Raw genomic sequence first — 19,344 nt, 5'->3', positions numbered from 1 at the left:
CTACTGACACTATGCTACTGCAACAGGATCTGGAAAGATTGAGCAGATGGGCTGAGAGGTGGCAAATGAAGTTTAACATTGACAAATGTAAAGTACTACATATGGGAAACAGTAACCCCAGAGCAATGTATCAACTTTGTGGTACTACACTGACAGTGGTAGAGAATGAAAGGGACCTGGGGGTGGTTTTGCAGGCAGATATGAAGTTTTCTGAGCAGTGCAGATGGGCTGCAAGAGTAGCTTATGGTGTATTGTCGATGACATATAGGAATTTTTCTAGCAGGGATAAGGAGGTGATTATTCCCTTGTATAAGGCAATGGTCAGGCCACACCTAGAGCCGTACAGGTCTGGAGGCCTCATTTCAAGAAGGATGTAGAGCTGCTGGAACGAGTACAGAGAAGGGCAACAAGATTGGTGAATGGAACAAAGGGGTGCTCTTATGAAGAAAGGCTTATGTTTTGCAAATTACAGTGTCTGGAGACCAGGCACCAGCGAGGTGATTTGATAGAGGTGTATAAAGCCTTGAATGGTTTGAGCATGCTCAATGCTGATGGGATTCATCCTCTTGCTCAGAATAATCACCTGAGAGGGCATAAATTCAAATGGAGGAAAGACAAATGTAGGATAGATGTGAGGAAATTTGCCTTTAGCCAGCGAGTGGTTGGTTGGTGGAACAGACTTCCATCCCTTGTAATGGAGGTTGATAGCCTGAATAAGTTTAAGGCTGAGCTGGACAGGTATTTCGAACGAACAGAGGGGTGAAGTGGAAGTGGTTATTTTTTATTTATTTATTTATTTTATTTATTTTTTTTTTTTTTTTGGCTGATGCTGCATAAGCTTGCTTCTTGCATCAAATGCCTCTACTAATGCTATAGTTATGCAACTTTTAAATTCCAATTAGTAGCTATTTTTAACTTAAAAAAAAAAATTAGAATTACTTAATTATGAGCTTTAAAAATTGTTAAAATTTGCCTAAGAAAGGAAAGTGCACATTCCATCCGATAGTTGTCTAATTAAAATTATTTATTAAAAAATAAAATAAAAGTGAGATAAAAGCTAATAGCTGCGCATGAGCGACTTTCGAAACTGTCTTCAGTTAGCTAGTGGAAAGAGAAGAACACGCGAAGTATGTTATATACTGTTTAAGTTCCCGAAATGCATTTCAGTGCATATGGAAACTTTATACGTGCTGAATTCCAAATAGGGGAGAAGTTGATTGGAATCTTCTTGTATAATATGTTGAACAATCTGTGGCCTTAAACCACTCAATGACGAGAGCTTCATTTTGAAAAATTTTATAACTGGAATTCAGTTTAACCACCGTAATAGCCGAATCGATGTGCGGGCTATGATTATAAGATTGAACATGTTGTGTTTGTTCTGTACCCGATAAATTAGATTTGAAGCTATTAAAGTGGTAGTAGGCACGTGTGTTAGAAATTTTTGAAGTCCCAAATTTAGCTGTTGTACTACCAATGTAACATGCTTGACAATCTGATTGCCATCTAATTAAATATATAATGTTATTATAATCCTGTGTCAAATATTCATATGTTGTCTTGTATGAATTAAATTTAGAACCTAATTTATTATAAGATGTAAATATTAACTTAATAGCTGTATTCTTAAAAACCTGTTGAAGTCGTCTAGCATATTGTTGATGGTGTGGAAGGATAAGGGAAGAATTAATGTTGTTAGGGTTATTAATACTATTATGGACTTTAGTAATGATTTCTTTTATTAGTTGTAATGGGTATTTCCTGTCGATAAATTTTTTTTAGTGAGGTATTGCAATTCTATGGATAGATCTGTTTGTGTGTGGTGACTATATTTAAAGGTGAAATAATTTTGATGAGGAACATGGATAGATTAGCATAAGCGGATTGTTTAAAGGAAACAACAGGTCTCAAAGGATAATCTTATTTATGGAGTTTAACTATTCCAAAAATGTGGAAGAATTTACTCACCTTCCAACAAATAGGTATACACAGTATATCTATTTGATTGCGATAGTGTCAGATTTGTCTGCTGTTTGTATTATAATGTTCAGATTTTTCATGAAGTCTCGTATGTGGGTTAATTGTTGGTTTCCTGTATGATACGATATTTATCTGGGTGGTTATCAAGCTTAGTTTGTATTTCAATCATCGCATCTTTAACTGGATAGTGATTGCTGTTAATGGCAAAATTAATAATGAGATTTTCTCGGTTCAGGGTTTACAGTACTAAGCAGGCACACAAACCTGCTTAGTATTTATCCAAAATCTACCCCTTTATCTGAAATCTACCTCACTTTTATTTAAGAAAAAATACTTCAACCTCTAGATATCAAATTGTATGTGAGATATGCAGAGACGTCCTTTTAATAGGTAACAAAACATCTATTGACACTTTATTTAATACATTTAACACAATGGATGAGAGACTCAAATTTACTCAGAAATCAATAATAAAATTAATTTTCTAAATCTCACTATATATAAAATCGGTACAAAATTTTTAGGCACCAAAATATACAGAAAGAACACACATACAGTTAAGTTCTTACATTACTACTCACACCATCCTCTGTACATCAAAAAAGCAGTTCTGTATAATCAGACATATAATGCTATTAAATATAGTCACACACAAACAGATCTATCCGTAGAATTGCAATACCTCACTAAAAAAAATTATCGACAGGAAATACCCATTACAACTAATAAAAGAAACCATTACTAAAGTCCATAATAGTATTAATAACCCTAACAACATTAATAATCATGAATAAGATACACAAACCCCTTATCGTCCTTCCATACCATCAACAATATGCTTGCAGACTTCAACAGGTTTTTAAGAATACAGATATGAAGTTAATATTTACATCTTATAATAAATTAGGTTCTAAATTTAATTCATACAAGACAACATGTGAATATGTGACACAGGATTATAATAACATTATATATTTGATTAGATGTCAATCAGATTGTCAAGCATGTTACATTGGTAGTACAACATCTAAATCTGGGACTTCAAAAATTTCTACCACTTTAATAGCTTCAAATCTAATTTATCGGGTACAGAACTAACACAACGCCGACCGGGCTAGCCGAGTGGGTAAAGTACCTGCTCAGCAACCCAAAGGTCGCAGGTTCGATTCCCGCCTCGGGCTTGGATCAAAGTACTGCAAAAACCTTGGGAGGTGCAATATGGCCACAGAAGCCAATGCGCCAACAACTACCAAATCAAATCAAAAAAAAAAAAAAAAAAAACTAACACAACATGTTCAATCTTATAATCATAACCCGCACATCGATTCGGCTATTACAGTGGTTGAACTGAATTCAATTCTTCAAAATGACGCTCTCGTCATTGAGTGGTTTAAGCACCACACATTGTTCAACATATTAAACAAGAAGAAGATTCCAATCAACTTCTCCCCTCTTTGGAATTTAGCGCACATAAAATTTCCACATGCACTGAAATGCATTTCGGGAACTTAACCAGTATATAATATACTTTGCGTGTTCTTCTCCTTCCACTATAGCTAACTGAAGACAGTTTCGAAAGTCGCTCGTGTGCAGCTATTAGCTTTTATCTCATTTTTATTTTATTTTTTAATGCATAATTTTAATTAGACAACTATAGAATGGAATGTGCACTTTCCTTTCTTAGGCAAAGTTTAACAATTTTTAAAGCTCATAATTTAGTAATTCTAATTTTTTTTAAGTTAAAAATAGCTACTAATTGGAATTTAAAAGTTTCATAACTACTATGTACGTGTTGAAACTTTCATCAAACTAAGCGGATTACTATGAGGTGAGTGCTAATAATTAAGCTAAGCTATACCTAGATCTAGTTATACAATCATATAAGTTAGTGCAAGTGCATAATGTCTATGCTTAGAAAATTAACCAGAGTTGTTATAGTAGCATCTTTTCATTATATCTTGTATTGTGAATTCCTTAACAGTGACTTATTTGGTTATGCTTCAAATAAGCAATGCTTCCCCAATGGAGAAAACTATTATTACTTATTGCTTATTCTCAGTGAATACCACCACCCAGATGGCTATTTCAGGGCTATTTGGCCCTTTATTGGTGGGTAGGAACCCAGTGGTATAACAGCTGACAACCCAGTTGTGAAAATAATCCACAATATGAGAGATAATCTAATGCAAAGCACATGCCAAGAAATAAAGATAAAATAAAGAATTAAAAATTTAGTGAAGTTAGAACGAATTTAATGTAATATGTATATATGGGGGAGGATATAAGTAGTAGGCATGTGATTTGTGGTTGACTTAACAGCAGGGTCGTACTTACACTTCTAGGAGGCCCAAGGCGCTAAGCTCTTGCGGGGCCACCTTTAAAGATACCAGAGTCCAAAAAAAAAAAAAAAAAAAAACAACTTGCATGTATAAATATAATCAGAAAAAAAAAAAAAACAATTATTTTTACCAATCTTTTTAAATACAAACGTCGTAATACTGCGAAATATGAACTCAATTCTGTGTCGCAACAGCCCATGAGGGTATGATGACCAGTCACACGGCTTTGGCGGGTCATCATGTGGTCAGCGAATCAACTTCCATCACCATATTTCATGACCAGCATCCTCTGCCCTTTCACAAGTAGCTCCTCATTTCACATCACCTGGATGAACAACATAAATTTGGGCCCCCACCGGAATCGAACCTGGGCCGCCTGCATCATCAGAACCGAGTTACGGTTCTGACGGTGTTCAATTTATCTTGAATTAAACTATTCCTCAAATAGTTTTTTATTTGTTTGAGAACAGAAAATTACTGTTACCTGCTTGTGTTACTAAAAATATTTTTAATATTGTTTCAACGTTGAGAAATGTAGATCTTAGTCCATTATTAATGATGCATACATTTCATTCATATTATAGTTGCCAATATTTTCTCCTTTAATAAACAATAAAAATTGGATAACTTCGTCTTTAAGCCTTTCCGAGTTGATGTCATTTTTATATATACAGGTAGTTCCTGACTTTACAAGTTAATTCGTTCCTAGCGTGCACTTGTAAAGCGTTTATTTATTTTCCATAGACATAATGTTAAAAACAGAGATTACGTTCTCAACAATGAAATTAGTTAGCTAATTAGTTTGTTTAAACAATGATTGATTTATCCAAAGAAATGAAAACAGCCTGTAATATCAAGCAAATTATAATTTAAAGAAATTATTTATGACTTACAAATGTTAAAGAATGTTTGTTTTTCATCATCATTGACTAAATGCACACTCATTGATCACTCGTTGGATCTGCACTGGGTGTTGGTTTGTTGCATAAGGAGTAGTCTTCAGAAATGCTTCAAGAGGTTTGTTTCCAAGATAATCTTCTCTTTTCTTTATAAATTTCACTATAGCATGCATAAGCATTTTTTAACAGCACGCACAAATTGCAACTAACTAACATGATATGCGCAAGTGAGATTACAACTAACACGATTTGCATGGTGTAACAAGTTTATGAAGCTTAAAAAAAAAAAAAGAATGAAGAGACGATTCTTAAAATTTATTTGTTTTTTATATGATTGAAGATTGCAGTGAAGGGGAAACACATTTCACCATAATAACCCACACAATTCCAGCTATCAGTATTTTTACAAATGCAATAATATCAAGTTTACTGGCCGTTTATAATTGATTGCACTAAAAGAAAAGCCCAATAAACTGGAAACTGCAAATTACTTGACCAGCACTCTCAATAATGGTACACACACACACACACTTACTCATTTACCTACAGGATCTACTTTAGCTATTGATGTCTCTCTATGCTTAGCTTCCATATACTCTATTTGGATGGACTATTCATAGCAATCCACTGGGGTGACCTAGTGATATGTTGGATTGACACAAGCATTCTGAACTTTTCTAACTGAACTGCCAAATGGAATTTTTTCAAAGCAAAATGGGATATATACAAGCAGTTAGCAATACTAGAAGAAAAGCAGGTCTAGGAAAACATCCAAAAACTTGGCCACAGAATATGTATCTTACTAAATACTAATAACTAAATAGATACAGAATATGTATCTAACTAAATAATACTTGGCCACAGAATATGTATCTAACTAAATACTAAATAAATTTAGTTAGATACAGAATATGTATCTAACTAAATACAGCAAACTAAGCAATTCCAAAGCAATCCAACAAAATATTAGCACGATGAAAATTGTGGTGGAATAATGAATACAGCATGGAACATCTTCAGGAAGTTTCCAATGGTTGCAAATCTCATCTGCTTTAAACAGGCTCGGGCAAAAGCAAAACATTAGGCAGACTAGCAAAAGGGAAGCATGTAGAAGTTTTGCCTCCACAATTACAAGAACTACAAAAACACAAACAATATGGGCCAAAATATGACGTATGTACTCAAAACATCCATGCATCAGCCTTCCCATACTCACTGTAAACGGTTATGATGTTACAAAACCAGTGTAGCTTGTGAATACATTGGGCAGATCATTCATGGAAATCTCAGCCACGACATCTTATGCACCTCCCTTTCAGGTACGTAAAACAGTGTCCGCTACTTTGTATACCGATGACTTCAGTATCTCCTGCCATTCACCTAATATGCGAATGGTAGAAAGACAGTTGCAAGGTGCCATCAACAAAGTTGTTAAATGGTCCCAAAACAATGGTTTTCGCCTCTCGCCCCAAAAGACTGATGCGATACACTTCTTTAGGAAGCATAACTTACATCCAAACCCGAATTTCACCTAGAAAATCAAATCCCAGTGGTTCGTAGTGTCTGCTTTCTTGGTGTGGTTCTTGACTAAAAACTTGCCTTCCTCGAACATATAAAAGAGCTCTCGATTAAGAAGCTAAACATTTTAATATCTGGCACAACATGGGGAACCAACCATTACACACTATCGCGTTTGTACCGTGCATTAATACAGTCACGTGTAGACTACGACTCTGTGGTCTACAGCTCTGCTAGACAAATGCCTTATGTTGGCCTGATCCCGTACATCACAGTTCTCTTTGTCTGGAAAAAATCCTCTCCTCACCAAAGGAACCTTGAGGATTCCCTCAAACCTTGAGTAAATGTACAAGGTGTTTTTATATTCCCTCCTATTGGGTGTACAGACCTATTGGGTGTACACCTTCAGATATATACACATTCTGGCCTAACTTGCAACAATATTTCAGTATGGTCCTATATTTATTTGACAAATTGTCAGTTTGTATGTGTTTAATACCACTAGTCCCCACATGAATAATAATGCTCTCTTTATAGGCCCTTTAAAATCTGACAGTCTGTTGGTAACACCAACAATTTTTGCTCCTGGCAGACATACTCTGTTTCTAGTTCACTCATACTTATTACAAAAAAAAAAAAAAAACTATTTCCCCTGATACTGGAGTCTAACAGTGGAACTAAATCTTCTTGAACTGGACTTGTGCACTTGATTATTCTGTTCTTAGATCAGAATTGGGAGTGCATTACCCGGCAGATCATAAATACTTGAGTCCCCGAGAAGTCCCTAGCTCTATTTTTCTCTTGAGAAATCATCCATTTCTTCAGTGACTCAAATTCATTTAGTAATGCATCAAGTTTTAATTCAGGATTGGTATACTCCTTACATAGAGAACAAAGAAAAGACAAGACGTCAGTTGAATTAGGATTATCTCTTAGACCGACCTTGCAACATGTACCACAGGCTGTACAGGCAGTAGACTCGTGAAAATCACCTACAGCCATTTTTGTCTGAGTCATGATATCCTTAGACAAAATATTCAAAGTGGATTTTATAGCAACCATTATTAAGATAAGGATTAAACTAACAAAATATTATAGAATTAACTTTACACTTAGAGAAAATAAATTAACAAACTATTACAGAGTAATAGTGCACACTATCAAAATTTATATACTACTGAACTTGAAAATTTAAACTTACAAGATTCTAAAAAGTAACTTAGCAGAATTAGCTTTAGAAGAGTTAAGAATTAAATTTACAAAGTAATTATTTTGAGAAAATAACTTCAGTTCATCAATATACATTGAAATTTAGCCTCCCTTGGGTATAATAGCTTTAAAATGCTACAAACCAGTGCAAGAACTATTCTTATATATTCTTTACTATTTTTTAGCTAATGAAAAATAAAATTAGGGGATTACTCTATTGGAAAACTTGTGATATTTTATTACTTTTGTTTTTATAACTAGGCAGCTTAGAAATCAGAAACAGGAGAATATTTTTATAATGTGGCTTCAGCACTGCAAACAGAAAAAAAAAACTGAAGTGTGAAGGGGAACTACTTAAAAAAAAAAAAAAAAAAAAAAAAAGTTTTTTTTTTATTTATTTTTTTTTTAATAAATATATTTTTAATGCATTTTAGATGTTACCTCCACGAAGCTCCCGAATGCCTACTGACCAAGATTGGACAAATGTGTGGCCAGCTGCACGTAGTTTTCATCCAGCTGTAGTTCCTTTACCTGTACGACAAGGGTGGGTAGATAAAGGTGCTCCACCCGGAAAATTTGCAAATGCAGAATTGATGAAAATTCCTAACTTCCTTCATTTAACACCACCTGCAATTAAAAAGCATTGTGAAGCTATAAAAAGTAAGCATTTATATTATCTGACTTAATCTCTCTTAACCCTATAGTGATCCCCCCCCCCCTCAAAGTGTCACTATTTCAATTAATATACACAGTGTGACAAAAAAGGAATGAGTAAAAGTAATTGTATATCAATAAACAATATCAAATTGGCTTCCTTTCAATTTTACTTTGAATTTGATGAACAGAAAAAAGTCTGCTGTTCCTAATGCTGTGGGGGGAGACCCTAGTGCCTCTTGACAGTCAACAATATGTACCTAAAACTGTTTAGGAAAATCAGGTTCATTATCAACTGTTTGGACAAAATGTTTGCAGAGTGCAATCAAGAGTTTTTTTTCTCATCCCACAAACAGTATGGAACAAACTTGCACAAATTTTTCTTTTTCCCAGGTCTGTGGTAATTATGGACCTTAATGATTATTTATTCATATTTAACTCATTTTCTAGCATTATTTGTGTTAATCGGCAGTCATTACTTGCTAGTAAATTGTGCACTTTGTCCACTAATGTGGGGCTTCAGGTCAATTTCAGTCATCCACTTTGAGGATTGTCTACTACATCTTCTCTGCCTTTTTAAAATACCTAAACCATCAAAATGTTTGTGTTGAAGACAATTTTAAGGAATGTATCCAAAAATTTACTTGTTGCTATCAGCCTGGTACCACATTGTATAAGCTGCAACATTTATCTCATCTGTTTGCTCAATATTCTTTTGCTGTGAAATTTGATATTTTGTCAATTTGTTCCTATTTTGTAAATAGTGATTAAGGTTATATTTAAATAAAACTTTTGTTTTCTTTAGATTTTGTGGTAAAGTATGCTCTTTGCCACCTTCAATGTTTATTTGATTCTAATCAAAACTTGTATGTTATGAACTCTCACTGATAATAACATAATTTAAACATTATTTTGTAAAATTTATTGTGTTGAACACCTGTCATGTCTTGGATTGATTGGACATTAATTGTTGAACTGGACATTTATTAACTTTAATAGTTAATTCCTCCCTTTTTTTTCTCTTTTTTGAATATGTTATAATTTCTTTTGTGTAATTATTTGTATAATTCTGTATACTTTTGTATATTTTGTATCTGTATAATTTTGTAAATTTTGTATCCGTATAATTTTGTAAATTTTCTTTGTTCAAATAGTTTGTATAATTATTTATTTAAGGTTGTATAATTTTCTGTATTTTTCTTGCAAACAGTTGAGTGGTGCCTCTCTCTAAATGATTCCCCTAATTTAACCTGAAATGGTTTTTTCATTTTTACTTTTGCTTTTCTACCTATAGACATGTCAGCTATCAGCACAGTGAAACACGGCAGAGTTGAACTGACATTCCAGGTGCCGCCATTCATTAAGACACTTATAGTATGCCAGGGGTGGGCAACCTCTGGCCTGCAGTTCAACTTTGGCCTGCTAATGTGCATAAACCAGCCCACGGTTGTTTTCAAAATTTATATAATAAACTGCCTGCCAAAGAATATATATCATGAAATTGTTTATTGTAATTTTTATTATATTTATTGTTATTAAATTTTTTTTAACATTTTGATTGCACGACATCAATGAATCATTTGAATTTGTGCCTTATGTCACAACTCGAGTAAGCAGCAACAGTGTTGCCAAACAGTAAGCAGGCATAGCTTCTGACAACACTGGTAAGCAGGCACAGACTTGCACACAGTCAGTAGTGGTTCCCAGACTCTCAACTCGCAGAATGCGATTGCAGTGCAAGTGTATCATGCATTTCAATGGCAAAAGTTGGTGAATAATCGATGGATGAAAGTAAATAATATGGAGAGGATTTACCATTTTATTTTTATGAGGGTATTTATTGAAACCTGATGCAGGGAATTCCCCAAATTACGTAAGGGTTGCGTTCCGCGGAACACTATGTTAAGTCAATTTCCCCCATGCTTGTGCAGCACTGGCAACTGTGCTCGCTGAATCGATTGAATCAAAAAAGAAATGTTCGACGAACATATAAATAGAATTATTTATTGTATTTATTCAATTTTTTATCTTATGCACAGGAAAAATTACAAAAGCGTGCAATTTAAAAAATTTCAAAATTATAAAATTACAAAAAAAGAGAGGAGACAGGCATAATGTCAGTAAGTTTTACTTCTAAAGCATCGTTCCCAGAATCAACATCTTCAGCTGATAAGTATTCCGCTGGGAGGTTGAGGGCTGTGTTGATTTAGAAGAGGTCGGCCGCTCAACCTTACGAAAGAACATATTAATGGATGACTGGACAGTGGCTTTTTTCTTTTAATTGTACATTTATTTGTAGCAAGCAAGCATATCATTCACCCCTCTGTTAACTTTTAAGTTTCGCTCGCTGTCAGGATCCATCTTCTCAAACCTTGCCATTGCCGATGCAGTTTCATGAAATGCCACTGCCATTTCTCTGGTGATGAAGCATCACAGCTCCTCATTTGGTTCATCTTGAGCTTCGTCAGCATTTTCTTCTTTCACTATCACTGTCTGCAAGTCAATAAGTTCTTTGTTAGATAATTCCTTCTCTTCTTCCTCTATTAACTCTTCCATGTCTTTGGCAACTACCTCCAACTGAAGTAGCTCTGCAACCTTTACAGTCTTATCTGTAACCTCTTCATATGATTCATCTTTTTCAAATCCTTCAAAGTCTTTTACATGCTGTGGGCATGTTTTCTTTCATGCATCATTTAAACAACCTTTAATAATTTCTGCCCAGGCCTTATTAACGTTTAAGATGGTGTGGTAAATATTGTAAGATTTCCAAAAGCCTCTTAATGTAAAATTTTTCTCATTGTCTACTGCAGACAATACCTAAGCAAATGTTGTGCGTAAATAGTATGCTTTTAAATTCGAAATAACACCCTGATCCATAGGTTGGATGAGTGAAGTAGTGTTTGATGGTAGAAATATGACTCTCACGTTCAAATTGAAATCATCTAAGATGTCCAAAAGCATTATCTAATAGAAGCAAAATCGTGAAAGGAACATCGTTGTCTCTACAATACTTTTCAACCTCTGGAATGAAGCAGCATTTAAACCAATCCTCAAAGAGAGATATTGTTATCCATGGTCTCTGGTTCGATCGGAAATGCACGGGAAGGGTGGCATTTATTGATGTCCTTAAATGCACGACAATTTCCAAAATGGTACACAAGCAGTGGTATTAATCTGTAATCTTCTGTTGCATTAGCCCCAAGCAAGAGTGTGGCCCTATCTTTTGATGCCTTGAAACCTGGCATTGTATTTTTCTCTTTGGCAATGTATGTTCAATCTGGCATTTTTTTCCAATACAGAGCAGTCTCTCAATGTTTAAATTTGCTGTATTGAATAGCTGCCTTCATCAATAATTTTTTCCAACACATCACAAAATTTCTCTGCAGCAGCAGAATCAGCACTGGCGACTTCACTGCATGCTTTAATATTTTGGAAACCAGTGCAATGCATGAACCTATTAACCCACCCGTTGCTTGCCACAAACTTGGGTTGGAGTTTTTTTTTTTTTTTTTTATTATGTAAACCCCAAACACGAGAGGTATTAGAACCTATAGCATTTGGTACCGTGCGTGGGTTGGAGATTGAGAAGACGAAAGAAGATATCTGTTGACATTGAACTTGAACTTCTGTAAACTGTAATTTTCAGGAAATACGTATGAAGGAAGGTTGTTCCAGAAAACGCCAGTTGAATGAATAAATGAGGAAGATGAAAAGTTGGTTCTGTGAGTTTGAAGTTGGACAGTAAATGGATGTTGCCTGGTGGCTGCATGTGTTCGGACTGTTTTGAAAGAAAGAGCGGGAATTATAGCAGCCAATTCAGAAGAACGGTGCCCATGGAAGTAACTATAGAAAAGGCATGCAGCAGAAACAGTACGTCTATGAGACAGAGAGTGGAGAGACTCTGTTAGAGACGAATCATTAATTAACCTAACTGCCCTCTTCTGAATGGAATCAAGAAGCCTGAGAGAGGTTTTGGGAGCACCACCCCAGATGTGGGAACAATATTCCATGGTAGGGTGGATTTGCGATTTGTACAGAGTGAACAGTTGTTTGGAAGAAAAGTAACGCCGAAAGCGAAAAAGAAAAACAAGTTTTTTAGATGCAGAGGAAGCAATATTTGTAATGTGCTTGTGAAAAGAGAGATTAGAAGTCAAGGTAATCCCCAAAAGAGATATATCATTTTGCCTAGAAATCGAAGTGGCATCAAAGGTAAGCATAGGAACAGAAGAATCCTTTTTTGCGAGATATAAGACAAGACTGAGTTTTAGAAGGATTGAAAACAACTAAGTTGTCTTTGCCCCACTGGAGAATTACCTGGAAATCGGCATTTAAGGAATTCGTAGCAGATTTTCGAGAAGTCGAAGCTGATTGAGCAGTTCAAGGTTTCTCAAAATGAAAAGTGGAATGCAATGTGCTATCATCGGCAAAACTATGGATAGGATTTCCAGTCAATGGAAGAAGGTCATTAATATATAAGAGGAAAAGAGTGGGGGAAAGAACGGAACCTTGGGGGACACCGGCATTAGTGGAGAAGTTAGAAGACAGAGAGCCATCTACCATCACCCTCAGTGAGCGATCAGAGAGAAAACTGGATAACCAATTACAAAAAAACAGTTCGCAAACCATAAGATGGAAGCTTGTTTAGAAGACCTTTATGCCAAACCCGATCAAAAGCCTTTGAGAAGTGAAGAGCAACTGCTTGTGTTTCACCGAACTTTTCCATTGAATTAGTCCATAAATACTAGTGGATCGACACTGGCGGAATCCATACTGGCGATCATTGATCAGACGGAAGGTTTCTAGGTAGCTTAGGACTTGGCAGTTAATTGATTTCTCCATTACTTTAGAAAGAGTAGAAGTAATTGCAATGGGACGTTAATTGGATGGGAAGTAATTTGTCATACTTTTTAGGAACTGGCTGGATATGAGCAAATTTCCAAGCAGAAGGAAAAACACCTTTGGAATAAGAAAGTGAAAAATGGCGGCAAAGAACAGGAGTCAGTTCAGGAGCACTGGTTTTGAGAACAAGCCGTCAGGAGAAATACAGGACCTGGAACTTTCTTAGCATTAAGAATTGTCAAAATCCTTCTGACATCCTTTTGACGGAAGACCACAGGAGGCATTGAATGGAGCATGTTGGGAATGGTGGGAGGTGTTTTACCAAGATCATTAATACACAGGCTGGAAGAAAAATAGGATGCAAGCAGGTCAGCTTTATCTTTGGCTGAAGTGGCATTAGAACCATCCGGTTTTGACAGGTGGGAGCAGAGATGGGCAAAAGTTGTGGCCAATAGCTTTGGCAAGAGACCAGAATGCTTGGCTACCATTAGGGCAAGAAGCAAGATTTTCTACTCTTAGCCTGTACAAACTCTAGTTTGGACTGATTAATGACTGCTTTACAATTGTTGCGAGCTTTGGCGTAGGCAGAAAATGAAACTGAAGAATTAGAAACAAGCCAATTACGATATGCAACATTCTTCTCTTGAACAGCCTTAGCACATTTATTGGAAAACCAAGGTTTAGATAGACAAAGGACGAGATTTTAAAGTGGAGTGTGGAATAAAAGATTCCATTCCTATAAGAATAGTTTCACTGACACGATCTGAGCAAACATTGTCATCAGAAGTTTTGAAACAGTAATCCGACCAAGGAAATGAAGAAAAGGAATCTCGCAGGTCATCCCATTTTGCATTCTTGTAATGCCAAACAATACGAGGTTGGGAATAGCCATGAGATAAAGGCTCCATTGAAGAAGAGACAATCACCAAGTTGTTATCTCAGGTGCTTAAAGGACCTCTCATTTCGACCGTGTACTTAGAAGGGTTGTTTGTAAGAAAAAGATCAAGCGTGTTGGCTGTATGGTTAGGATTGTCCGGTATTCTTGTAGGTAAATGAACAACCTGTGCAAGGTCATTAGAAATTGCAAAAGCCTCGGCATCTCGACCAGCTGGGTCTGTGACTAGAAAACGGAAGCCAGCTGGAGTTGTGAACATTAAAATTACCAAGGAAAATTATCTCACTGTTAGGAAAGTTGGACTGGAGAAAGTCAAGTTGCAAAGAGAGGAAGTCAAAGAGCTCCAAGTGATTAGTGGGAGTTGGGAGAATGGTAGAGACAACAGATGAATTTGACGCAATGAGGTAGAGAGATTTTGAGCCAGAGAAAATCGAAAAGAGGAAATTCCAAATTAAAAAGTCTGACAGAATTCAGAACGGACATGCACAAATACTGCCTTTGAGGCGAAAGGAATCATACAGTGAATAATTTGGGCAAATGAGATGAGTAGTAGTTGAACCAACCGATAACTGAGATTCTCTCAGAAAAAGTACATGGGGTTTGGCAGACTGCAAGTGGAAATGGGCATCATTGAGATTAGAATTGAGACCATATATATACAGTGGAACTTCTCTATTACGAACTTCTATTTAATGAATTTTTTTGCAAAACATTGCACCTTGAAACGAAATTACTTGTAAAATTAACTCCATATAGCGAAGTGTTAGTCTCTTTATAACAAATTTTAAAAAAACTTAGTAAAAGCATTTTTGAAGATTTTCAAGCATTTACTGCTAAACAGCTGCTCAAATATATGGCCCCCTACCCTCTGAATTGCGCATTAGCATCTGGAATTAATCATCCTTTTAGTGAATACTTGTGGCCATTGACGCCCGTAGAACGATCTTTGTTTCATTTTTGTTATAGTTATAAAACCAAATGGGTTTCTTAAAAGTGGTCATAAACTTTATTATAAATAGGGTAGATTTGTAAATTGATGTTGGCTCAGGGGAAAACGAAATTCGCTGCGGCAAACCTTTAGCGTGCTGCGGCAACAATACATAGAATGCTACCATAGTCGGATTTTAGTAACTCCTCTCACCTCAACCGTACCATATGACATTCCTGTCAATTATTATACGATATGTCCATTCTCATCTAACTGGACTTCCAGTAGATGGTTTTCATGATTTTTTTTTTTTTTTTTTAATTTTGTTCTTTTAGAAAAATTTCTCATCAATCACATAGGCTATATGCTTTTGTATTTTTTTTATTTTATTTTATTTTTTTTTTCTGAAAAGTAACATACAGCATACATTAACCATAAATTTTCTTTTGTGTATATATGAATGAAAGCAGAATAAAAGAAATTCACAAAGTCGTATATTTCTTCAAAGTGATTGATAGGAAAGGTCACGTGGTACTGTTGAATTGGCAAGTGAACGGCATTGAGTAGACGGTACTAACAATTTACTATGCGGCCAGTGCACGAAGTTTGCGGTGTGTGTATCGGCAAGAGCTGCAGTCAAGTAATTTTTACAATTGCGGAAACAATGTTGAAGAGAAAGTGTTTAAGTATTAATGATAAAGTAAAGATCCTTCATGATATTGACCAGGGTTTTAAGAAAAAAGATGTTGCGGAGAAGTATGGCATACCTGCAAGCAGCTTATCTATGATTTTAAAAAATCGAGAATCAATTTTAAATGCAGAAGGAGGAGCAGACAAGAAGCGAATTAAGTTGTGTATATACGAAGATGTTGATAAAGCTGTTCTAAAATGGGTGCAAATGATACGTGAAAAGAATATACCAATATTGGGTCCAATAATTAAGCGACAAGCTCTGAAATTTGCAGAGTCCCTTGGACATACAGAATTTAATGTGAGCACTGGGTGGCTAGATAAATTTAAGAAGTGCCACAGAATTGTAGAAAAGGTTATTTGTGGAGAAAGTGTTAATGTAAGTGAAGAAGATTGCAACAGTTGGAGGTAAAGGTAAAGTGCAGCCATTATCAACCCACTGCAGGATGGAAGCTTCCTCAACAATTCATGCTGAGGGGAAATGGACCATATTCTGCCACACTGGTCTAGTGCGGGTTGGCAGATCGACCGTATTCAGCAGTCAGGGGCTTGAACCCCGGTCTACTCAAGGAGCGTGTGCTACTGCACTCCCGCTCCTGACCCCTCGGCTACAGAGGCCGTTTGAGGAACAATACCTTAAACAAGATTTTGGAAGAATATGAACCTAAGGATGTTTTTAATGCTGACGAAATGGGTTTATTCTTTAAATGTTTACTGAATAGAACACTTGCTTTTAAGGATGATAAATGTTTTGGCGGAAAACAAAGCAAAGAAAGAATCACTGTGCTAGTTGGGGCAAATATGATGAAGTGAAAAATTAAGACTTTTAGTCATCGGAAAATCAAAAAACCCAAGATGTTTTAGAGGCACAAAATCTTTGGAAGTTGACTACACCTTTAATAAAAAAGCATGGATGACAAGTGATATCTTTGAAGACTGGATATTAAAACTAGACAGGCGTATAACAAAAGAAAAAAAGGAAAATCGTGTTGGTAACTGACAACTGTCCGGCACATCCTGCCAGTATTTCTGCCAAATTTAAAAGTGTGAAGTTGTTGTTTTTACCACTAAATGTAACGTCAAAACTCCAGCCAATGGACCAAGGCATTATTAAAAATTTTAAATTTCATTATCGAAAGAGATAATAATGAAGATTGTCAATGCGTTATCAGAAAATAGAAACTTGGAGGTTACAACTAACCTTAGAGATTGCATCTCTGAACTGGCAAAAGTTTGGACAAACGATGTTACTGAATACACTATTCAGAATTGTTTTTCGAAACCGGATTTGCATTGAATACAGAAGTCGAACAACAACTGGATGAACAAGATGAACTGCCCCTTTCACAACTGAAAAACTTTTGGACATTATTAGAATCATTCGAAAACATCAAAAATGAAATAACACTGGATAGTTATGTTTATTTAGATCAAGATCTGACTACGACAGAACATCCAAATGAAGATGAAATACTGCTGAACAGTGTTAGATGCAACCGTGATCGCGAAGAAATTAACGATGATACTGACGATGCATCAGAACAACCCATAGAAAAGCCAACTCGCGAAGAAATGATTAACACTTTTAAAATGGTTTGTATGGGTCTACAGTTGTGTGAAAATGTTCCTGATGATGTTTTTAATGCTCTGAAGAAATGTGAGGTTTTCTTTGAGAATCAGACATTTTTTAATTGTACTGTGCAAACGAAAATTACAGATTTTTTTAATTTGTGATACTTACCGGCGAAAATTGTATAAACGTAATTTAAATAACTGGTCTTGAAATAAAATACATTAAAAATAAATGTAGATTCATTTTCATTTTCTAATTAAATAACAATTTTTAATAAAAAAGATTCTCTGTATAACGAATTTTTTTGCTGGATTTATCGAATTCGTTATAGAGAAGTTCGACTGTATTGTGAAATGAATTAGGAAGTGTTTAGGAGGTTTAGATCTTTTCACAGATAAGCTTATTCTATTAGTTTGACAATTCATGGTGTATTCAATAGTAAGAAAAAGTGGGAGGGACATGTTGCATGAAGTAATGAAATTTTTGGATATGGCATACACATGGTAAGAATGTACCCAGATCCTTGACATAACATGGCCTCGACAATGCCCCCCGCATACACACTACTCGGACTCCCTCCAGTCACTATCTGGCAGAGTAGAGGTAGCAAGATTATACACTTGATGACCTGGAAGCCTCCTAGAGAGTTACCAATAGGTTCGGTCCGGTGTACTAACTAGCGGACGGCCTGCGAACACCGTTTTAGAGCTGTACCCTCGAAATGTAAGGAAGATTGGCTCTCACAATGATGTTCATCATAACTTCAAAAGTCATCAATCATACTGCATGATGGAAAAGATGGGGAAAGGTTGACCAGAACTTAGCTCTGGAGACTAAACATGGTTCCACCACTTCAAGCCTCCAATAAGCAAAGTGGTGGTATTTCACCGGTTGATGAGTCATCTACCACCTAGTACTGCCTGGTAACACAGAGGGGGGGGGGCATTCCTCCCTGTGGTATGGGCTTCACACCTTGACCCATGCTTACGTTGGTTCACACCTGGGTGGTTGCCCACCGTGTGCTTGTGCATGGAGGTTATACCCAGGATCACTAACAGTCCCACCATTGTGAAGGTGCAAGCAGAGGATTTGGCTGTCACAGACCATCCGGACTTCACAGAAATTGGATCCACTTGACTTGAATGTCACCCGAATATCAGTTCCATCAGCGTTTTAGACTCCCAGATAGCAAGTACAGCTTGTCTGGCATATCTGAGAGAATGTCTGTGACAACCTCAAGGACCATGCTATACTTACCCTTAATATCTTTATAAATACTTGTTGCTTTTGCTGGAATGATCAGTAGACTCAGGGGCACTCGCTTCTGAATCTGATTTTCCATCCATATTATTAACAGCTGTTATATATTTGATATAGCACTCGAATGCTGTTTTGTGATCACTGTTGATCTTAAGTGCATTGATCCTTTGACATGTTCTTATATGCGCGCACTGTCCTTTAAAATAGTATTCAGTGTTGAAGCAGCGAGACCTAATTCCGTGCAATAGATGACAAACTTTGTCGTGCTTCGTACTTCTTAATTAATCATCTTCATTTCTAAATCAATTCTGTTTCGTTTCCTGGCACTGCCAGCACTTGTAGTTTCTGTTAGTCCCTTTCCCTTCGGCATTGTAATACGTAAATAGGAATGAAGAGAAGTTTCTGAAAATTTGTTTTTTATATGATTGAAGATTTCAGTGCAGGGAACACATTTCACCATAATAGCGTAAAAACCCACAGAATTGCAGTTATTGGTATTATTGTAAATACAAAAAAAAAAAGCCCAATAAACTGGAAAGTGCAAATTGTTTTTGCTGTTT

The 19,344-nt window shown here is 35.9% G+C and overlaps 1 protein-coding gene across 1 annotated transcript in view; it reads left to right on the top strand.

Annotated features, from left to right (window-relative positions):
* Positions 1-19,344, top strand: part of mRpS35 (mitochondrial ribosomal protein S35) — a 157,091-nt gene that overhangs the window by 23,344 nt on the left and 114,403 nt on the right. The window contains exon 3 of the mRNA XM_090375310.1: positions 8,380-8,605. Within this exon, the coding sequence (XP_090231436.1) occupies positions 8,380-8,605 (226 nt within the window). The remainder of the gene's footprint in view (positions 1-8,379; positions 8,606-19,344) is intronic.

Source organism: Mastigoproctus giganteus, chromosome 6, assembly GCF_048544385.1.
Source record: "Mastigoproctus giganteus isolate SK-2022 chromosome 6, ASM4854438v1, whole genome shotgun sequence".
NCBI classification, from domain to species: Eukaryota; Metazoa; Arthropoda; class Arachnida; order Uropygi; family Thelyphonidae; genus Mastigoproctus; species Mastigoproctus giganteus.
Note: the sequence above shows the minus strand (reverse complement) of the source record. Positions and strands in the feature narration are given on the sequence as shown.